Below are 23,988 nucleotides of genomic sequence, written 5' to 3' on the forward strand. Positions count from 1 at the left end.
CATCTAAATTAAAGCATATTGCATCCAATTGTGCACATGCATGCCTGTGTGTGTGTGTGTGTGTGTGGGTGGGTGTGTGTGTGTGTGTTTGGCTGAGGGTTGGGTCTATATATGGTTCTATTTGGGTCATACCACACAATTATCACAAAATATATGCATCAAGCCAATACATATATAGGGACGTGGTGTGCTGCATGATCAGGGGAGCGGTTGTGGTAATGTATTCTGTAAAGCTTGACTTTGTGCACTGTCAATGTCATGATGGACACACGCGTAAGAAATGTCACGGTGTGTTCACATTATAATCACATACCTGTTGCTGCACGCTCACCAGTAAAACAACAAAATTTAGTTGACGTGGGCCTTGTCTAAATAAAATCACTGACTTCTTTGGGGAAAGTTCTAAACTTCATTTTATTACCATTGTTATCTTATTCTTTAACCTTTAGAACCTGTGACTCAGGAGCAGCCAATGGGAAACCTTTAACCTTCAAACACTCCTTTAAATGTTGAATTGACCGTCAGTGACCCACGCAGTCACCGTTCGAGCCCTTCTCCCATCTTGGCCCGGCCCCCAGCACGCGCCACCTTCAGAAGCCCAATCATAACTCAAGGAATTCCACCCCCCTCCTCCTCCTCCCATCCCGACAACCATCCCCATACAACAAGACGCGCGTGTGACTTCCGGGCTCAGACTGCAGCAGACTGCAGTAGGTGGATACATTCATGCCGTCAGAGAGCCGCCTGTCTCACGCAAAGGCTGAGCACAGTGAGCCTACAGAAAGTCGCACCCGAGCGGAAACGTTCACCGGTAAGTTCCCTCGCGTTAAGGCGCCGCTTTGTGATGCGCATGTAGACACTGATGCGCGGGATGCTGCAGTTACGTCAAGCTTCCAAAGATAGACGGCGACAAACATTGAAACAAGGCACTTGAGTCGTCTAAATGAAAAAGCAAACAAACATATATTTGTGCTCCAATCTGGTTGATGTATGGTGTTGTTATGAATGGAGGCCTATTGGGAAGAGAAGCTAACGTAATGCACAATGACATATGCAACATTTATTATGCTCCCGTGTGGTAATTACTTATCACGACCAGCGCATTGTTAAACATTTTTGCCGTTCAGTTTGGAGAAGTCACAAGACACTTTGAAGTTTTATTATGAACACGTCAACCGGAAGTTACTGTGCTATTGTGGCTTGCTTGACGCCGGTTAGAGCTGGTGGATGTTGCAGCTTGAACACGTGTGTCTCACTGCTGAAACCACTGTACTTACAATAACAGCCAAGTGTGTCATGCCTTGTTCTCGCGCTTAAACAAACACCTGTCCAGTATTTCCACAATAGCACTGTAATTTGCATTGTGAGGATATTATTAGTAGATTGGCACACAGTTTTATATTGATTTGTGCAGACACATTTATACAGTTATGAGATGCAAAAAATATGACACTTTCTACAACCACATGTAATTTGACATGACCTCCGGCCTGAAAGTTTGTGTCATCTCACGTCACTCAAGCTACTTGCTACTTTTAAGGTGTATTTACACAGATGAAGTGAGTTACCCTGTGGCTACCTGCATCATTTCATGGATGCAGGTTCTTTAGAGTGATCACCTACCTACTGACAGAGGTGTCATTGTTTTGCTGGGAGGGTTAGATGTGATTAGAAAACACGCTGACTTTTGTCTGGAAGTCATATTTCTCAGAATTGCGAGCGAGCAGGACACATCTAAACTTTTATGTTGCTATAAAACATACCTAAAATATATTGTTATAAAAATATGTTAAACTCTGTTCCTTAAGAAGTAAATAAAGTTCCCATTCCCCTGACAGTATTTTGTTTCCCCCACGTACATGCAAAAGCAGAGAAAAGCTGTTGCCAGATCCACATAATCCAACCAGTTGTTTTCTCTGCTTTCCCTCTCAATGAACTCACCGTTAAAATTCTTCATCTGTTTTGTAAGCTTTTGATTAGGTGCTCTATTCAAAATGGTCACGTACACTGCACCCACCCACGCACACGTGCACACCACGTACATCTCCTTTTTTCTTCACACATAGAAACTCATACAGAGTGGGACCCTGGAGGTCGTGTGGTGGTGTGTCGTTTTGCCACAGTGGCCGTGTTGATGTGTTCTGCAAAACTTCAGCCTGCTAAGCCGAGTGGGTGAAAGCCTCATGCACAGCACACACAAAAGAAACCATTCACACAATCTCTTGAGGAAGCAATGATTCCCTTATACACACATAGACACACACGCCCATGCTTGCTCACCCCACCACTACGTAGACCATGCCACCATATTACCCAATTAATCCAGTGAATCGCCCCCAAAGCGCTTGTTTGTTGCATAAAGCCATTGACCTACTAATCAGTGTATTAACCATTTCTGGTCCTTATAGGTGGGAAATTAAGAGTCAAGCTTTCTTATGTGCTGAACATGAATATGTCTTGAACTTTTGCAGAGCACAAAGGAGTTGTGCTTAGTTTGATTTTTCAAAAAGCCCCGGCCCGCTTGTCTGAACCACCATGTGTTTGGAGTTTTTTTATGCTAGCTAAATGGCTAATCAGGTCAGAAAGTCACAAAGGTGCATGTTTATGGCAATGCTGTTTTATTATATCTGTATCTAAGCTTATGCAAAAATGCATTTTAACCCACAAGTTACTAGCTCCTCCCTTTATGACTGCATCACCTTATCACCAGTGCTGTTGTGTAATTGTACTAGTAGTACTGTACCTGCCAGGTCAAACAGTAGCACTTTGTGCTGTTGTATTACTTGGGAAGGTGCTGAAATTATTTGTTATAAGAGATTAATTGTCTGCAATTAATCCGCCAAATAGTTTTTGGTTCTAGCCTCCTAAATACGAGATTTTGGTGTTTTTCTCAGATTTTAATTATTATAGTATCTAGTTTTTGATTGTTGTTCAGCCAAAACAAACAATCTAAAGTCTTCTATTGGAGCATATTGTGCATAATTTAGTATTTTCTGTCTTACCAATTGCTTAAAAAATTACGCTTTACTGTATGTACTTACATACATACATACAGTACAGACAAGTGCAGAATTGTCATTCCAAGATACACATGTTTCTAACTAGAAGTTAGGTTTAAACAATAAGGGAAAATCAACAAATTGGTATTTTGTAAAATAATATTGTGATACTTAGGATGTGACTTTCTTTTTTCTTTCTGCATTGTTCACTACTCTGCATGCTCCCCACATCTGGTGTCTGGTCTTTCACTCTGGCTGAGGTATGTGTGCTTTTCTCACTATCTTGACCAAGGCCTTAAATTATTCCTTATTTGTAATGATCAGGGGTGTCGTGTCTTTTTTCATACACTCTCCTGTCACCTTAATAATTTCCCAGGAGCATTTTGAGTGGCAGTGGCATTTTGTTGGTATGTAGTGACGAATGCTCATCCTATGAGCCAATTTGTTTTGGTCCTTAAACTTAGTCCACTTTCACTCCTTTGCTCCTAATTATTTCACATGAACCTGCAGAACCAGGTGGTCATACCTCTGAAATTAAAGCTTTTAAACCTAATGTGGCTTGGTCAATTGCATTCGGTTGTAAAATAAATTTGAAAGCAATAATTGTTCAGCACTACTGTAAGTGAAGATTTTGGAAGATTATGAAATATGACTTAAAATGTAATTATAGGTCATATTTGACCCATTTTGAAAAATGGTAAAAATCAGGACAATCAGGACTTTTATCTGTCTGTCGTACAAGTCGCTCAACATTTTTGAAAGCACTGCTAAATCCCCTTAACATCCAATTAAAAACCCCTTAAAGCCTTCACATTCAGTGCATGATAGTTCCCATTCAGTACTGTTGGTTGTTGTTTACTTAATGTAGCTGAATGAGTGGAAAGATAAATGAAATGTTTGATAGATGATTGGAAATGTTGACTATATCACAGTATTTCTTTGCTTTCTCTTGTATCCCTGCTCTTTAACAGTTTGGTTTGAGATCATGTCTGGCTCACATCCACTGCCTCCATCAGTTCATTTCGTTATTATTTATACTTTTGTTGGATCTTCCACGATTCTCATCCCACCATTTGTTTGTTTCTGGCACAATGTTTGATTTACATCTGATTTGTTGCTGAACCATTTCCGTATGACAGGAGAAGCTCTTCCTCTTCCTTAGTCTCTTACAAGGTGTGAGCTCACCTTTCCACCATTCTTATTCTGTCTGTGTTTATGCAAACATTCCTTTTAGCCTATATTTATTTAAAATACTAAGACGTTGTAGCTTCCTCCCTTTTTTATCACTGTATCACCTTATCGCTCTGCTGTTGTGTAATTATACTGGCTGACTCTGCAAACAAAAGCACCCCCACTGCCACTCCCACAATGTGTTTGGACAGGTGCTGAAATAATTTATAACACACCGTTTGATATTGATCTGCAATGCATTAATGTAATATCACATTCACAATAATGGGACAAATGTAAGGGCATGGTAACTGTTTCCCTTGACCTTTGAGGACCCCCCCCCCCCCCAAATCAGTCTAATCAGTTAATCCTTTTGACCGGTTGCACATTTCTGGCGTAAAAAACTTCTCTCACAGGTCTGCAACCTTTTTCAGAGCACTGCTAAATTCTATTCATCATCTATTCTAAAACACTTTAAAATGCCTTGATAGTGAATACACAATATTACTACTTAGTATAACCATTCTGTTTTGCTGTAGGTAAAGGAGTCTAAAGTGAAGTGAAAACGTTTGGGTGACGGTTTCTCGTGAAAAAAGCACAGTCCATAGGTTAAATGTGGTTTTTATGTTCTGCAAAAATGGTGCATCTATTCAAAGCTGTTCTTTGAACCTACTCGTTTTACTGCTGACCTGAAATGTCTTTTCCGTGTCTACACAAAACAGCAGTGAAAGTTGAAGTCTGCCAGCAGACTGCTCTGTAAATTCTTTCCCCAGTTTGTTTACGCTAACTGTCCAAATAACTCTGCTGTGGCTTCTATTCCATCGACCTCAGCTTTCTGCAAAAAAGTAAGAATTAAAAGAGACAGTGAAACTAGCAAGCAAACGCTGGTTGATAACATGTAGTGGGGTAAAGCATCTGTTCCACTGGGGTGCTGTTTTGATGAGCTGCAGTGTCCTGTGAGGCATTCTGGCTGAGTAACGAGAAACCACGCAGAACAACAGTGCCGTAGAGAAAGGAGTCCACATCCCGCAGGGAACAGATGGTAGTCATGGGGAAGCACTGCTGGTAAAATCTTTTATTTATTTATGAGTCTCAAAGTGACACTTTAAAGGATAAGTGTGTTTGGAAGACAGGCAGACAGACAGTGAAATGTGTGTCATTGGGCTGGTTTTGGAGGGGAAATATGTAGGAAAGGTGCTGCATTAGGAAAGCAAGAGTTTACGCTAATAACAATAATGAATTACTTCAGCTAAAATAAAGTGTGCGGGGGCCCTTAGTGTGTGTATGACCAGAGACAAGTTTGTCTAGCTGTGCAACTCTAAAGCCAGCGAAGCACCAAATGGAAACATCAATATGGATTAGGGCTATGTCTGACAGTAGTGTCCTTAAAAGCCAGACTAAGGACCACATTACCCAAAAGTGTTGTAATGTTTAATTTGTTATCATAAAGAGGTATCATTATCACTGAAGCACCTTTGCTATAATTCACGCACAATAACCACATTTATCAAAATTAACTTTCCCTCAAAAAAATGTTTTGCTCATTGCTTGGATGTTTGAGCTTTAGTGTGCAGAATAATATTCCCATGTATAAGGTGATTTTTTCGCAGCGGTTTCCCTGACCACCTTGTTGGCAGCCTGTTACCTTTGTCTGCAGGCTGGTGTCTCTCGTTATATCCAAACCTTATTAACATCAACGCTGATCTGTGTTCAGAACTCTGGACAGCTCCCAACCTCTCCTACCACCTGCAGAGTGTGCCCAACTGTCTCCTCATCATACCAACATGGTGTGTGTCAGTAATGTTACAGTTAAAACTAGGAAGTGGGATGAATTTTAAACTTTTTCTAAAATTTTAAACTTTTTCCCACTACACACACTAAATTGTATGACACGGTGTTCATCAGTTCCTCTCCAGGTCATCTTATTCCATGTAGTGTCTTACACTCTATCACATTCACATATGCGTATTCACAATTTTCTCTTTTGCTTTCATTCATGGGAAGGAACAGATAAAGCACAGAGTTGGTGGAGTAACAAAGTTTCTCTTCTGCTTTTTGTGAGTGCTATGTTATAGGTGGTTAATTTGTTTCAGTTTCAGAATAACGCTAAAAAAATTCCAGGATCATTATAAGTAAGAGGGTAATCTCATTTCTTAGTGGTTTTAATTAAGTAAATGAATGAAATTGTTGTTCTAATGCTTTGTCAATGTTACTTATTTTCCAGGAGTGGTGTGGATCTAAGAGCATTTTATTCTCAGAGACAGTCAAGCTTGCAAAGAGAAACGAAAGAAGCAGGAGACAGGAAAAGGAGAAAGTAGGAACTTTTCTAACGGTTTATCTCCTCCACACTCCCCAATACATCACAGTTTTAGCAAGATGAAGCTGAAGGAGGACCTGAACCCTATGCTGCTACTTCTCTTCCACCTCATGGTATGGATCTACACTGTCATCACTTTTCTGCCCTCCTTCCTCCTCAGCCTGGTCTACAGACCTGACTGGGTCTTCTATGGCTCAGAAGAAGAGAGAGCCAAAAGGCTAAAGGCCTGCTCTGTGCTGGGTCCTTCAGGACCTTACAGAGCAATGAGTGCCACTAAGAAGCTAGTGACATTGCTGCACCTAGGAGTGGACACTCTGGATAAGATGTTTGTGTATGGAGCCACAAGGTTCCCCCACAGAGACTGTCTGGGGACGAGGGAAGTGATCAGTGAGCAGGATGAGCAACAGAGCAATGGGAAGGTGTTCAAGAAGGTAAAAATTGATCTTATATAGATAAGAACATGTTAAGTGAATGCAGCAAGAGAATATAAAGGGAATAGAGGGAGAATTCAACACCTTTTAAGAATAACTTTAGTTACTTTGTAAACTATGGTATTGGTGTTTTCAACAGTAACAGCCTGGATTGGCTTATTGCTCTGAGCTGTAGAACTCCGTTGTTGATCAAGAATTATTAAAAACACATCAGCCAGACACACAGCTCCACGAAGTGAGGTTTCTTCATTCGGAAAGTCCCTGTTCAGAAATATTTCCTCAAAAATTCAGATCCACCATACCTTTGTCCAGAGTTCTGAAATAACTATGTATATGCTGTTCCAGTGAAACTGTGGTGATTCAGAGCATGTGTGACAATATTTTTAATTAATATTTTCATTATCCATTTTGAAATAAAGAAACACATGTCGGATAAGTGGACATTTACCGTGAGTTTATTTTTGGACAACAACGGGGGTCTGCGACACAGACACGAATAAGCACATCTAGGCTGCGATTGACAGACACTAAATGTGAGTAGAAGTGAGTGTTGTTAGATTTATTTTTTTTTGTCTAATGAGGATTGTTAAAGGACAATTGTCCTTCAAATGGTAATTTCGACCTTTATGTTCATGCTAAGAGTGAGATGGTTAATCATATCCATCAAGTATGAAGGCACAGCCAGTTAACGTAGCTTAGCATAAAGAGGCAGCATACATAAACTGGTGCTCTTGTAAACTTTATATTGCAGAATTTTGTATTTGGGAATCAAAATATACGGCGTTGCCCACATCTATTGTAATGAAGGAAAATCAAGCAGTGCAACAGTCACCAATGTGGGTTTTAGCAACAGTAGAGCTTTATTCCAGTGAGGTATCCAAATTATCAGGCCTTGGCTACACAGACTTGTTAGTGTTTGTTAATAATTTGTTAATATAATAATTTAGCTTTCATTTTGGACAGCATTGTTTTAGAAATTGCAAGTTAAACAGTATGTACTTTAAAAAGAATACTTTTGGAAAATGTGTAATACAACAATAATGTATTGAGGACAGATACCTTTGAGTACAGAGGGGGAAAATATGGAGAAGTGGAAGATTTTTGATTTTCTGCACCACACACTTGTCATTTTGAGTGGAAATTCAAAGTGGATCTACTGTATTAAAATGGTCAACAGTTCTCATTTTAAGAAGCAATCTAATTCTTGTGCAATATCTAAAGCCTTCTAATTTGTGCTGACTTTTTCTTGACCCACTGTGAAGACAGACATCTTGCTAACTGTTTAAATTCCAGTGAAGTGGTTATAATCATTATTAGTCTTCCAGAACATTCCACTGACCCAACAAATGCTGAGAGATGAGGGGAGGAGAGAAACATTTGTGTATGTAATGGAAAAACAAAGCGGGAAGGGGAGATTTATTCAATTAATGCCTCCAGAAAAGAAGTGGGAGCTTGAAAATGTATAGAATTCTGATAAATAACTCGTGGCAGTGTTGACCAAATGTTTTTAGACAGCCTGCACATTCAGGAATTAGCCGTTTTACAAAGTGCGATTGCAATACCTCAGAATTACCTAATTAATCCCAACAGCCTAATCTTTCTAATCCACTGTTGAAATACGTATTGCTCCATATTAGCCGTTTAGTGGCAAGTTGTTGTTTCAAACAAGTGGAGGAAAGTATGGCTGGTTCTTTGTTTGTATTTGTGTGTACTGTCACATATTAACCAGCAGGAGTCAGTATAACCTCAGTACACAAGCAGGAAGCTCCTGTGCGCCTCTGTGGCCTCTGTGTCATCAGTGTTGAAGAGTTTATCCAGAAGCCTGTGTTTATCCTCTCCGCATGCTAATTAAGATGAAATGTTGCAGCATGAGAATGACTGTGTAAGAGAGGAAGTAGCTGTGTTTGCTGACAGTGAACTGTTGCTACCTCTCCAATGGCTTTTTAATAGGAAACAGACAAAACATTAAACTGTGGATTTTGCTTGTTGACCTGAATGAACTTTGAATATTTCCTTCTTACATTCTCTCTCTGTCTCTATTCTCATCACTGTCTACGTTTTTAATTCCTGTCTGGCTCCATCACTAACACAATTTCACTCTCCTTTCTCCAACCTCACCCTCTTCCCTTTCATCCAGGTGGTTCTGGGCGAATACCACTGGCTCTCCTATGAGGAAGCGCTCACTGCAGCGTCCCAGTTAGGCAGTGGTCTGGCATCACTTGGTCAGCGTCCAAAAAACAACATTGCCATCTTCTGTGAGACACGAGCGGAGTGGATGATTGCTGCCCAGGCCTGCTTCATGTACAACTTCCCATGTAAGTCCAGGTTGTGAGTGATTTTATCAAATTATATTGTACCATTTTGCAATTTGAGCACAGATTTGCCCTTTTCCAAGCTCTGGAAATCCTGTTTAAGCTTTCTGAACATACTGTAGCAGATTTGATAAGACCTACACTGCACATTAACAGGAGTTATGTTTAAATTGAAGGTAGTGAGTTGTGCAAAGTGGTGATTTTTATCATCAGTGAATCTTTTGATTAATCAATTAAAGTCTATAAAATGCATGACAATATTGTAAATTATTTATATTCCTGGAGCTCAAGGTAGCTAATATCTGATAAACAGTCTAAAAACCATAGCATCAAACTCCTGCCTCACATCGAAACCCAGATATTTAGTTTATAGTACATACACATGCACATGGACAACATTTTCTTCGGTAAATGGACACTTATATAGTGCTTTTGTCCAAAGCGCTTTACAATGTTGCTTCTCATTCACCCATTCACACACACACTCACACACTGATGGCAGTGACTGCCATGCAAGGTGCTCATCTGACCCACCGGGAGCAACAAGGGGTTCGGTGTCTTGCCCAAGGACCCTTCCACACGTAACCGAGACTGGGGATCGAACCACTGATCCTGTGGTCTGTAGACTACTGCCTTACCAACCACCCATTTGGATGAGGACATACCAGTTAAGCCTTATATTACTTCAAAGATAATATCTGTTAAAAGTATATTTATCTTTGCTTTGATGAGGTTTTTTGTACAAATACTCTACGTGATTATGCCGTTCATGGGTATTGATGTCCTCAGCAAAGAAATACACATATACTTTCAATTTAGCTTTTACTATACAATACTATCATCATCCAAATGTGCCTGAGTTAGGCTCTTTTCTAGCCATTTCTGTTGGCTTATGTGTCTGTGTTTGTGTGCACGTGCATGCAAATGTTAGTGGTTGCAATGGACAACTTGTACCATGCAGGGCCCAGCTGAGACAGAAGAAGGTCAATTTGTCCCCGTTACATAAGTGTCCCATTCCTCCTCATTTGATCATGTTTCCATCTGTTTTATTTTCTTGCAATCAAAACAAATGTAAATAAATAAATAAAACAGAACATTTTATATATATATATATATATATATATGTGTGTGTGTGCTATGAAATTATTATTTTTTTGTATAACATTAGTCATAATTGTTCAGATATAACATCTTGAACAGACATGTATCCAATCATCAGTGAAACTGGGTTTTTTTTTCAGGTTGTCCATATGAATCATTTTAAATTATCACAAGGCTTGTAGTTGGTTACACTGTAAGCACTGTGACATTCAAAAACAGTGGAATTACGTTAAATAAATGTTGTAAAAATCAGCCAAGTGATTCCGAACAACAAAGGGTTTCCATTTGTTGGGGATGTTAGTGTTTGTGAAGCTTTCTGCCCAAAGGGATTTCATGCTGATTTACTTTTCAATTATTCTGCACCAATAGTACTTCCTCATGTGCACAGCAGAGCTTTGAGTTCATTAGATCTTTTGGTTTCTGCTTAAAGGATCCTTCAGTTTTTGTGTGCTTTGGTTTATGCTTAATTAAGCTGTCATCCTTAAAAACATGCTACAAGCACAAGCCAATAAAGTGCTTTATAAAGTATCTTTCTGTCTTGCAGACACAAACACAAGATCAGTGGAAAGCCCAGGATAGTGGATAGTTTGGGGGGATGGGGGCAGAAAGGAGTTAAAGGTTGGAAAATTAAATGGAGCAAGAGGCAGAGGGGAGGAAAGGGAAGGAAAGAAGTGAGCGGTGATGGCGTCAGAGGAGTGGTGAGAGAGTCTACGTGATCATCTGATGTTGACAGAGGCTTCAAGGAGTCAGCCAAAGACCCCCAGTGAACTTACACACTTGTCTGGTGTGTGTGCGTGCGTGTGTGCTTCTGTGTTGTTTAGTAAGTATGTATTGGCTCAAAAAACAGTTGTGAGTTAAATAAACAAATGGTTGCACTGCATACATTCTTTAAATAACGTCACCTAAAAATGGCTTTTTCATTTCATCAAACATCTATTTTTTATGTCTTAAGAGTCAGTTAATCCTCTGTGGAGTCAAAGAAATTCGACCCTTGGGAGAATACTGCAGAATGACACAGGCCTGAATGTTTCATAAATTCATCTCTTGCTATTGCACAGAGCGTGGATGTTTCCTAAGTAGAAGGGGTAGTATGTGATTGTATGTGTTGAACTGGTTCCAATCTGGTGTTTAGTTCTCACGGTGGAGGTGTCACAGCCCTCATTTACACACTAATACACACACAGTAGCAGAGCAGGAAGTATTGGAGCTCCGTGACGCAAGAATGGGATGTGACTAAGCCCTGTTCTATAAATCTCTGTATCTGTGTAAGCACAGGGACAACGGGATATAGACTCCATTACTGTGTGTTTTTCAACCTCTGTCTCTCTGTATATTGGTGTTGTTACATCATCTCACCTTTCTGCCATGCTCTTGCACTGCTGCGCCTTTTCTCTTTCTCCATCTTAAACCAGTTGGAACCAGTTTCCCACTGTTCACTGTTCTCTGATCTTTTATCAACCACAAAATACAATAATTCACACAACAATAGCCTGCCTCTCTCAAAAGTGTGTTTTGGTTAGTTGCACTTGCAAAATGATGAGTGTCCAGTTTGATACTAGAACAGGGAAGGTTACTTTGTGCTCTGGGTTTAAAAAGTCATGTACTGTAGATAGAACTAAATTTGAAGCCAAATGTCTTTAGATATAAAACTTAAAGCATGCAGCTCATACATCGGCATCGTTATTTAAAGAGTTTAAATACAATAATCATTTGGTGAGTCAGACAGTATGCCAAATGCTTTTACCTGGTAAGTGTACATTGGAAGCCATCATATATCATGTGCACTCAAAGCCTGATTACTTTTTAATCTGTCACAGATTTTTGTGTTTGACTCTTGTTGGTTTTTTTTTTTTGTTTGTTTGTTTGTTTGTTTTTATTTACAGTGAAGGACTGAAGAAGATCCTTCAAAGTTCTTTCCTATTTTAACTATCGGCATGTGTCTTAGCACAGTTTAGTACTGAAAGCTGGGGACGTGATCAACATTTATCAAATGTTCTCATCACATCTAATGTGGAAGGCGCTGATTAGTGAACATCTGACTGAAAAATGTTGATGATTTAAATACCCGTAGTATAGTATTGATGCACTTAAGTAGATGAATGGACAGTACAATGTTTGCAGGGCACACATATCAGCCCTTGTAAATACAGTATGCGCTTAGTCATAACGCACACATGTCTTTATACGAATAATATTTAGATCCTCAAGAGGGTGCTTATCGGGGAAGGCGGCATGGGGTTGTATCCCATTGGCTCAGAGTGTTTGCTGAGGCCACTAGGGGTGTCTGGTGATCATCAGTTTGTGAGGGGCTAGAGCAGACTGCAGTTAACAATTGGATCACTATGTATGTATTGTGGGTGTTTAAGCTTTACTCTTCTATTTGTTAAAAACATTTCTGTCCAATATGTCACCTATTAAATTTGACAAAAATCAACAGAAACACCTTTACACTGAGCACTCCAAAGTCCAAAGACATGCATGTTAGGTTAAATGGTCGCTCTAAATTGCCTGCAGGTGCCCCACAGAAACAGTGTTCCTATGACAACATGAATCATGGATTAGTGTCCATGACAATAACAATAGTACAGTACCTGGTACATAGTATAGAATGACTTGTTATGGTAATTAGAGCAGACTAATTTGGTTTGGTAAATCAGTCGATAAATACAAGACAGCTTTAAATGCATCTGGTACATGTTTGAATCCATCAAGAGAGCAGCTTTTAAATCAGATTAATTTTAACCATCCATAACAAAAGGCACCAGAGGTCTGTATTTAAGACCTGGATTCAATTTGGTTAGTCACTAAATGTTGTTACATTATACGTAGAAATGGCTACATGTACCCATTTACATGTAAAAAAAAAATTTTATGTACTGTAATGTAAAAATGTAATTTTTAAATGATACTTTTGAAATAATTTGTTGGTGACATTGTGTTTCCGTTGCAGTGGCCACCTTTTACTCCACACTCGGAGGTCCGGCCATTGCTCACGGGCTAAATGAAACCCAGGTCACCCACATCATCACCAGCAGGGAGCTCCTAGAGACCAGACTCAAGGTAAAAACTCATTTTGAGGACACAATGATAAACTAAGGAAGTAAATAGTACCAAATGAATTTATGTTGCCCAGTGCTGTTCAAGACATTCATTAGAAATCTGTAGGCAAGCTGCAGTATTGAGGTAGTATGCTAGCTGAGTAGCACTGACTCCTCACTGATGTGCAGAGAACCATGGTCTCTGGTGAACCTGAATAAAGCAAATCTGTTGTTGCTAATGTGATGCACCAGAGAAATCCAACACAATCAGTGCATTGAGGACTATGAGAAATCTACAGTAAATGATGTGTGTTACTGTCTGTTTTTTTCAGTCTCCCAAGGCAAATGGTGCTGCGCTATTTCTTCTGCCTTTTTATCAAGGTGGCATAAACACAACCCTCCTAAATGGGGGGTCATTTAGTCCAAATACCGAGGAAGACGTGTATGAGATTTCTGGTCACATGCCAAGGAAGAAACCTGGTTTCCATCATGTGTTAATGTATACACATCTGTGTATCTGTGTATGCTTGTTATATCTGTGCTCATGGTTACATTTGTGTGTGTGTGCGTCAGGCTATCCTAATTGAAGTTCCCAGGCTGCAGCATATCATTGTAGTGGATAACACACCAACCTCATGGCCCAGCTATCCACGTCACATCAGTGTCCACAACATGGCAGCAGTTCAAAAGCTGGGCGCACGGCCTGAGAATGGTAAGCTTGTTTAGATTCAGTACATGAAGTCAGGAAATATAGAAGTTGGATGGATGGATGATTGGGACGAATGAAGGGCAGAGGAGATTCGCTTGATATTTACATATCATAGATAATGTTACAATGTAGAAACGGTGAGTTCAGATGGAGCATTCAAAATGAAAGAGAAGATTAGAGTCATAAGCAGCATCTATTCTCATTCAACATCTCCAGTGAGAACTGCATTAAAACATGATGCATGACGAATGCGCAAAAAATAATTATTTTAAGTTGGCTGTGGCCTAAGTATATGTTTTCTTAAAAGCTAATAGCCACAAACTACCAAACAATCACACATAAATCCCCCTACGTTTATTTTTTTTTGACCAAAAAAAGGTCGTCAAAATCCCTACTTATTAAACTTGTTGATTTACAGATTTTCTTCCTTGTTTTGGTGTCAAAGTTCAAAACTCTTAGCGGTTACAGGAGTAACAGATGAATGGGTTTTTTTCTTGGGGTATGGGGGTTGTGGGTGGATTGGTATCAGTTCCAGTAGGTCATGTGAATGAGGAAATGCTCACATCTGTGTCAGATTGAGGTCGAGATGATGCGTGTTCACTAACTCTGTTGCATGGATGAGGAAAATCCTTATATTGTGACCTTTTGGACAGACTGAGGACCTGCACAGACTGAGACAAAACATGACAAGCTGGTAGTGTCATGTGGAGATAAAGAGGGGAGGAGGGAGGTTTATAAAGGGAGGATGGAGCACTGGGTCATGTTTACACACAGCACTGTTAACTTCACATGACATCAACTCTCAGCGCAAAAACTCTTACATGCCTCATATCCAACTAAGACAAAGAAGAAAAATGAGAGACCCTCCCCCCTTTACTTTTATGTGCTATACACTCCCTTCTTCTCCTTTGTGCCTCACATCATCCTCTGCTTGGTTTTTTTGAGGCCCGCTGTATTCCAGTCCAGTTCTTAGCTCTGTTTTTGTTTCGCACAGTATGGAACAAAGAGGCAAAACAAGACCAAACTCATTTGCTACATGAAGTTTGTGTTGCTGCAGCTGCCCTAGCAAAACTCCAAACGGTTTTGTTTTGTCTTTTAAACTGATGTAGGCTTATTTATTCAGAGACTAAGAGGCGCAGAGAACAACTCTCCACCCTGTTGTCTCAACATGTGATTGTGTTTTTAGGTATAATACAGTTATCTTTTATTTCGGAAAACAAACACAGCCTTTCTTACAATAGCAGAAAGTAAAGCCATCATGAGGCACCGACATGCCTCAGCCAGAGCTAAGCTGTGAATAAATGCAACATGTAGAGGATTTATTGAACAACTTACATTTGCAAAAAATAAATAATGGCACATGATCTTTCATGTCTTTATTGAACACTCACCAAAAAATACACAATAATGCTGGACATAATAGCAAACACTTAAGTGTGCTATTTACCAGATCTCAGAAGACCTACATTTAATAGTTGCTTTCATGTAGCTGGAAAGGGTTACAGACCTCAAAGACTAGATATTCATCAATCCACAGTTAGACTCATTGCCTATAAATGGAGAGCATTTGTTACTGTGGCTGCTCTCCATTAAAGTGGGCACCCAGTCAAAGTTACTCCAAAAACCCCCAGAGTAACAACTTAAAAATAAAGGAATTCATTAGACTTGGTGAACATCTGTTCATGAGCTGACTATACACAAAACACAGAAAAGGCATGGTATCTATGACAGGACATAACAGAGGAAGCCCTTTCTCTTCAAAAACAACATTGCAGCCCACCTAAAGCTTGCCAAAGACCACGCTAACACTCCTCAACACAACTTGGAAAATGTGTTTTGGACAGATGAAATGAATGTTAAAATGTATGATGTATAAAGGGAACCACGTACCAACATGGAAACATCTTCTTAATAGTGAAGGAAGACTGGTCCACAATTCTAGTAATGTACAGCTACAGGAAATGCTTGCTTGACTTTACTGCTGTCAAAGGTGGTTCAGCTAGTTATTAAAACGCTATGGCTATTACTCTTTTCCTCCATCGCTTTGTTTGTTTAACGGTTAAGTTCAACAAAGAAATGAGAGATCATAACTGTTTGTGTTTTATCAGCATAGAAATATTGTGTTTACTGATATTTGTGACGTTGGTGAAGAGCAGATCACATAATATGACAAATATATGCAGAATACCAAGAAAGTGCAAACAGTGACATTTCCTTTTCTAAGATTCAATCAATGCTTCACTGCTTGAAGGCAATTGAGTTAAATTATTTTTTTAAACAACGCTTAATACAAAACTTATCTGAGCCTGAGACTGAAAAAGGCAATATATGAAAAGACAGTCACACAGGGGGGAGGGATGCATTTAGGAAGAGAGTGGAAATGGTGTAGTTGGCCAGCACAGTCAGTTTCAAACTGAGCCAAGATGGACCTGATTGTTTAATATCACAACTGACTATTTTCCATTCTTGTGTTTGAGTTTTAACACAGCCTCTATTGAATTGCAAACACTCAAATATGTCCTTGGCCTCTGACACCCAGAGCATTTTCCTTGTAATAGATCAGTTTATCCTGCACAGATCCAACAAAGGGAGCAGAGTCAATAACTCTATAACTCTAGTTCCAAGAATCGGTCTGTAGGATTTACACACGTGTGTTCATGTGTTTTTCTGTTCACATTACAGCGGCGCGTGAGCGCAAGCAGCCCCTGCCTTCAGACATAGCAGTCATCATGTATACAAGCGGGTCCACAGGCATACCAAAGGGCGTCATGATCTCCCATAGCAACATCATTGCTGGCATCACAGGAATGGCTGAGCGGATACCAAACCTGTGGTAGGGACATGTGTAGTCATGTTTTATGTTATACCTTTGTATTACAGTATGGGTATGAGGGCAATGCAGGATAGACAGTACTTTTGTACATTTGTGTTCTTTTCTATATGTATACTTAGAACAATGTGTGGTTAGATTTGTGACCTAATTCAGTTAAGAGAGTTTGTAAAGCAAGCTTGTATTTATTATGTATTTTCAGTAACAAAATATACTATATTAGTATCACAAAATGTTTATACATCTTCACTGCAAAGGAGTTATTTGACCGTCTGGGAAACATTGTTATACACTTTTTGGCTGAGACTTAAAGGTGACATGTTGAGACTACACTTTTTTTAATGCAAAAAATGTGGCTGTACAAATGACAGTTTTTATACGGAGTTACTCTTTACTGTACTGTTGTTTTCTTGGCCAGTGTTAGTGGCCACATAAAATCACAACTTCTCTAAGGACATTTTGCCACACTTCCTCTGGACAGAACCAGGAAAGCTGCACCCCCACTTCGCCCCAACCTGACTTTTACTAAGATAAGCTAACACTAGCTGCAGTTTGCATAGCTTCATGTTCAGTGTATGTTGCCATCTAACTGTTGGCAATATATGTGTGTCCGAAAATGTTGGCGCTGCTACCTTAAACCAATTAAGCCATTTGATTCGCTTAGATTTTTGTGGGAGATGCTTTGGAAGAAGTTGTGTTGCCAGGAGTCATATTACTACTGCTCCAGAATAATGCACCACATCATGCAACAAAAGTGTTTACGTTAGAACAAAAACTGACACTTCTCCTTACGGATTAAGACATTGGTGAAAGCAAATGCAAGACGTATGGGGGTGGAGGAGAAAACTGGGAAGAAGGATGTAGGTTAGAGGGGTTGTGGATGTTGCGATTTCAATCAGACTTCTTATGATAACTGTGGATTTCCTGTGTGTATTACCGTAAGTAATATTGCATAACATCCCTGACTTTAAATTACAACTCTTCAGAATTTGATATTTACATTCAAGCAAAGGAAAATATGTCTCACATTTTGAAGATATTCTTCCCAATGCAAAGCATCAATACTAAGGCGATTACAATCACATGACTAATGATTCCAGACATCATGAGAGTTTGTATTAAAACTGATTAAAGTGCAGATTGCACATGTATAAATCACATTATTTCAGCTTAATGAAATTTACTGGAGCTGATGCTTGAACGAGATAGCAATGATTACCTTCAGAGCTGTTTATGAGTGTCTTTGTGTTTACAGTGAGGAGGACACCTACATTGGTTACCTGCCTCTTGCCCATGTGCTGGAGCTCAGTGCAGAGCTTGTATGTATTTCTCACGGCTGTAGAATTGGCTATTCATCACCTCATACTCTCGCTGACCAGGTAACAAAACATTAGAAGAGCACTATGTACATTATAATCAACTTATAATAGGCTACACCGTCTATATAGGAGAAATAGCACTTGGCTATTTTGGCGCAAAACAAACATATGAGGTCAAACAAAACCGACAGCTCAGGGCATAGCCGTGCTCATTTTTCACCTTGTGGTTGCTTGTTTTAAAGGAATAGCTCAATGTTTCGGAAAATAAACATATTCACGGGTAGATAAGTTAGAAGATTGAAATTGGTCTCAAGTGTGTTTGCAATGTTAAATACATGGCTGGAGCCAACCGCTGTTTAGCGTAGTTTAGCATAAAACTGTAAACATGGGGAGACAGTTAGTCTGGCTTTGTCTGAAGTCACAAAATCTGCCTGCCGCCACCTCTGAAGCTCAGTAATTGGTGTGTTAGACCTTGTTTGCTTAATCCATACAAAACATAAATTTTTGTACAGCCATATGTTTCCAACTTTTTGTTAATGGTTGATACACATGACATAAATCCCCATAACAGAGCATGTTAATGTTATGACCTTTAGAGGTCAGGCTAGAGCCAGCTTAGCTGCTTCCCCTGTTTACAGTCTCTATGCAAACTTAAGCTACTTGTCATTTTGCTCCAGCAACATTTTTTTGTTGTCATTTAGACTTGGATCAATCTTTAATCTGACTTTTAAGCAAATAAATAAATAAATAAAACAGAAACACAATAAATGTTTTTCCTAAACCTATTCCCTTAAGACAGTGTTGAATTCTGGTATGTCTGGGTATTGGGTTTTTTAGTATATCAGTCTGAGACATTGGCAGTGTTAACCATACACAAACCATTACTGTGACACTGCTTTTTTTTCCTACCCAAAGTCAACCAAGATCAAGAAAGGAAGCAAGGGAGACACCGGCATCCTGCAACCCACCCTGATGGCAGCTGTCCCGGTATGTCAAGAGAATACAGTCAGCACAACACTATACATTCCACAGAATAATGTCTGAGAAGCCTTAACATTTGCCACATCTCTCATTGAGTCACTCTCCCTCATGACTTTGTTTCACACACTGCCGTTGGCTTGAGTTTGAAATTATCTGGCAGCAAGTCAGATTTTACTCTGTCTCTGTTCAGAGTCCATCTGTGGAGTAACAGTGATAGAGTCAAGCAGGCCTGGTTCTGTCTCTGGATGCACTGTGACGTAAATCACGCAAATCTACCTCCTTCCACTGGCTAGTGCTGCTCTTTGTCAAAAAACAGTGTTAGACATGGGCTAAAATAACATATTTGCAGTTCAAATTAGTCATGTAGCAGACACTCCTCTTGAAACCATCTTACCAGTAGGTAGTAGACGCTGGGGACAACATTAGGGTTCACTGTCTTGCCCTGGGACACTTTGACATGTAGCCAGGAGGACCAGGACCCGAACCACTGACCCTGTGGTTTGTGTACAACTTTGAGGTTGGCTAGTGCCTCTTGTCTTTGAAGTATACAGTATATTTTAGAAATTAATCCATTTCAGCTGTGATGACGCCATGCTGGGCTTTACCCAAAACCTATTTATTTTGTTAGGAAAACAATCAGGGAAAGTGGCCCACCCTTCTAAAGTGCTTTATTAGGTTTAGAGTTTACAGGGGAGGGGGTGCATGGTGAATAGTGAAAGTCAGGGTGTTACCAAGAACTTCATCTAATTGGACATAACAAAAGCTTACATCCCTGCACTCTAAAATATGAGGATTAAAACAGCTATAATTAATATTTTTATATGCATAAGGCATCAAATTATTGCATGTACAGTATGTACTGTATGTAAAGTGGCCGTTCACGTTGTGTTCAGTCGTTTTGTTCAGTCTTCATTGTTCTGGTTTAAGTCATCATTTAGCAACTTGGGGATCAAAAACACAGAGATGCAAACCGATTCAGTACTGCTGTTACTTCATCAGCCAACATGTTAATATACGTATATTCTGACTTTTAGAGCACATCACATAGACGGCCATTAAGCGACTAATGACATTAGTTCAGGAATGGTCACCTTTTGTGTAGCTGATATAGTAACTAGTTATCAAACTATGGGATGTCTTCAGGTTTCATCACTTCTTTGATAAGTATTACAAATTGTCAAGCAAAGTTTTTACACAAACAAGTCAGCAAAGACTTGATACGAACACATGGCTGCATATGTATCCACAAAGAAAACATGAAATGAAAACCCCTGAATATATTGTAATTTCATTACTCATGTTGGCTGCACCATGCTCCAGCTAGTTGGAGACGATACGCCCTTAATGCTGGATTCCCTCTCTCAGTCACACCATAAGCACTTCCCAACCTCCCCCGCCCCCATCTCCCAGTGGTCGTAGTGTAAAGGGCAGAGGGCCTCAGTGTCTGGAACCATTCACAGCTGTAAACAGAACGTGAGAAAGCCCCATGTGGTTATCCCCACGACACACACATACACACAAATTGTTTGCTATGATATGACTGGTTGCTGCTTGAGTTCTGTGCCGACTTCCTCTCCCACTGCTTTTGCATCACACACACACAGACACAGACACACAAACAATTTTTTTGATCTCTTATTTTATTGCAGTGCTTATAGTTTTTCTACTTTTCACAGTTTTGTTGTTATCCCTGCTACAGATTGAAGAAATTGGTTGCAGTTCTTTTATATGTAGCCTTTACAGTGACTTTAGTAGATTTCTTTGGTTTTCCTCTGGTTGTCTAGATGATAAATAATCCATGTGAATTTTTGCGATTATGCAACAAAATTTAATGACAAATCTCCACCCCCAAAAAATGTTCTGTTCTTTTAGCATTTTGGTTTTATGAGCTCTATCCCTCTCACATTTGACATGTGGTGATTTTTGGTTAAGACATGTAATTACCGTATGCTAAGAGAGATGAGATTGTAGTAAGTACCTCCCTACATTTACATTTAGTCATTTAGCAGACACTTTTATCCAAAGTGACTTACAAGTGAGGTACAAGCCTGCAAAAATCTAATTCAAGGAGAAAACATCAAAGCAAAGTCCTATCAGAAAAGTGTTCACATTTCATGAGATGCAAGTGTGAGAAAAAGCGGAAAGGAAGTTTTTTTTTTTTTAATCTACAGATGGATCTACGAAGTGTCCTGAAGTGTTCCTTTTTAAAATTTCACTGTCCCCGTAAAACAAAAATATGCAAACCACAAACAAGCCCTAAATGTAAACAAAATGTCAAATATATTTAGTTCAGACCCATTTTAAGATGCCAGAGCTCTGGCTGGGCCCCCTGTCAGCATCTGTAATGGTAATGCAACTGTGCCAGTACCTCATATCTCATATCATATCTTTATCTTTTCACTGGACAGTACAAATACAGATTTGTGTCTGGCTACTACATGGTCTATCTGTCCAGTATATGTCTAATTCATTGCTATCACCTCTTTAGCTCATCTTCTGTTTTTTGGATTGTTGGCCTCAGCTGGTCCTACAGTTTTCACTTTACTCAGGTAATCTCTGAACAAATATTATTTCTGCGTCACTTTTATCTTTTTGCCTCCCTCAGGAGATTATGGATCGTATTTATAAGAACGTAATGGCAAAGGTTGAGGAGATGAACTTTGTCCAGCGAACACTCTTCATTCTGGCATACAACTACAAGCTTGGGCAGCTCACCAAAGGAAACAGCACACCTCTATGTGACAAGTATGAGCGCTAGTAAAGTAGATTTTTTTCCAAGAGACTTTTTTTTAAATGTTATAGAATTTCTTGCCAATTCTCCTGTACCCTCCCTCCTCTATCTATGCAGACTGGTGTTCAGGAAAGTTCGCTCTCTGCTAGGAGGTCGGGTACGTGTCTTGTTATCAGGAGGAGCGCCACTCTCTGCTGCTACACAGCGCTTCATGAATGTGTGCTTCTGCTGTGCAGTGGGTCAGGGTTATGGCCTGACGGAGACCTGCGGAGCTGGAACCATTACTGAGAGTAAGGAGGAGGACAGTAGTACACAGCCAACAGTGTACCTAGAAATATCCAACAAACAAGGAAGATAAAAAAAATAAAACAGTTCCAAACTGATTGTGACAATGCCAATTATTACTTGGGAAGTAAATTATAAGTATATTAAATCAGCACAGCACTCAAATGTACCTTCTATGTTAAATAATTAAAATTAAACAGAAACAGCAATTGTCTCAAAGTGAACTGTCATTAACTAAACAAGTTGCAAAATGTTGAATAATGTTGTAATGTTGAGGGAAACAACTTAGAAAACCTCCAAGAAGAGATAACAACAGTGGGAGGGCATAACCAGGCATAGAGCAGGGATGAGAAAATAGATGAGAAGAAAATAATAAGATAAGATGCAATGCACAATATACGGTGCGTGGGTTGTAGTGAGCAGAGAAGGGAGTAGGTTATCGTTTTTTTAAAAAACAATGCAGTGTGGTGGAAAAATCTACATTAGAAATGAGCAGTTTTACACTGGGAACCCAGTTAACATCATGTTTTCAACTTGGTGTGGAAGTTCCCAAAGTAAAGAATATAAAATGTCTACCTATGCACACATTTTTAAATAAGTGATTTTTTTGTATCCTTTAATAATGTGCATAAAAGAATGGCACTCATATCCGTGGATGGAATTGTTTTGAACCGTGCAGCTGATCTGCTGGCTAGTCAATCATAGAAATCCTCCCAGTCTTTCCCAGGCAGACTAAAGCAACAACAGCCCATTGCCTGGCACGCTGCACTGTGGTCAATTGAGTCAGAATACCGCTGCTTTATGGACATTCCTTTCAGATGGGGTTTCCATGGCAAAGGGAGCAAGTGAGGTCGAGTTGCTATGGTAATAAATGTCCTGCTTTGATGCTAGTGTGCGTCCTTATCTCGTGTGTGTGTGTGTTGTGTGTTCCAGTGTGGGATTACAGCACTGGGAGAGTGGGAGGACCGCTGGTCTGCTGTGAGATAAAGCTCAAAGACTGGTTGGAGGGTGAGTGAGACTGGGAGAAGGAGCTACACACACACATAAACGCACACATGCACAAACACACACAGTCAAATGCTGGAGTTCACAAGTCCATCCACAAATTGCTTCTATATTTCCGAGGCTATATTTGAATTTCAGGCAAGATCACTGTACCTGGCTCATAACCTTGTAAGGAGAGGATATGACTTTACTCTGCACTCCCCTACAGTACAACTTCCATCTTTTTACATAAGGGACCATAACTCATTTTTATTACACTCTGTTAAATCTTGATACTTATCAAGTTGAGTTTATTGCTTGCTGTCTTGCAGAGCATGAATAGAATTTAGAGTAAACATGCTGTCAGGTTTTTATCTGCAATAAATATTATGTTGCAGAATCGTGAGAAATTAAAGCTTGTTTTTTTTTTTTTGTTTTGTTTGTTTTTTTTTGCATTACATCTAGTGATGTTAAACCCTGTTTGCAGGTGGTTACCGTAGCACAGACAAGCCCCGTCCTCGAGGAGAGATTCTGATTGGTGGACCAAATGTAACCATGGGATACTACAAAGTTGAGGCTAAGAACCAAGAAGACTTCTTTGTAGATGATACTGGCCAGCGGTGGTTCTGCACAGGAGACATCGGACAGTTCCATGAAGATGGGTGCCTCCAGATAATTGGTGAGAAAGGTTGGATGACTAAAGTGATAACTGAGTAGGGTGTAGAATAGACTATAACTACGAGGTTTAGGGAGTGCAATGAAGCATTTTGGGTAATGTATC

General features: G+C 39.6%; 1 protein-coding gene across 4 annotated transcripts in view; it reads left to right on the forward strand.

Moving 5' to 3' along the window:
* The first annotated feature begins 652 nt into the window (after positions 1 to 652).
* The window catches only part of acsl3a (acyl-CoA synthetase long chain family member 3a), a 30,811-nt gene continuing 7,475 nt past the window's right edge, over positions 653 to 23,988 (forward strand). Inside the window, exons 1-12 of one of the 4 annotated variants that reach the window (XM_067508147.1) lie at positions 653 to 811; positions 6,394 to 6,917; positions 9,055 to 9,232; positions 13,281 to 13,390; positions 13,942 to 14,080; positions 16,760 to 16,910; positions 18,163 to 18,286; positions 19,142 to 19,213; positions 21,813 to 21,952; positions 22,056 to 22,228; positions 23,157 to 23,231; positions 23,695 to 23,886. In XM_067508147.1, coding sequence (XP_067364248.1) covers positions 6,546 to 6,917; positions 9,055 to 9,232; positions 13,281 to 13,390; positions 13,942 to 14,080; positions 16,760 to 16,910; positions 18,163 to 18,286; positions 19,142 to 19,213; positions 21,813 to 21,952; positions 22,056 to 22,228; positions 23,157 to 23,231; positions 23,695 to 23,886 — 1,726 coding nt within the window. In that variant the 5' untranslated portion in view covers positions 653 to 811; positions 6,394 to 6,545. Of the gene's footprint in view, positions 812 to 5,095; positions 5,235 to 5,938; positions 5,957 to 6,393; positions 6,918 to 9,054; positions 9,233 to 13,280; positions 13,391 to 13,941; positions 14,081 to 16,759; positions 16,911 to 18,162; positions 18,287 to 19,141; positions 19,214 to 21,812; positions 21,953 to 22,055; positions 22,229 to 23,156; positions 23,232 to 23,694; positions 23,887 to 23,988 lie in introns of those variants that run through there. The other 3 variants (XM_067508148.1, XM_067508149.1, XM_067508150.1) reach the window with 3 other exon arrangements.

Source organism: Channa argus, chromosome 6, assembly GCF_033026475.1.
Source record: "Channa argus isolate prfri chromosome 6, Channa argus male v1.0, whole genome shotgun sequence".
NCBI classification, from domain to species: Eukaryota; Metazoa; Chordata; class Actinopteri; order Anabantiformes; family Channidae; genus Channa; species Channa argus.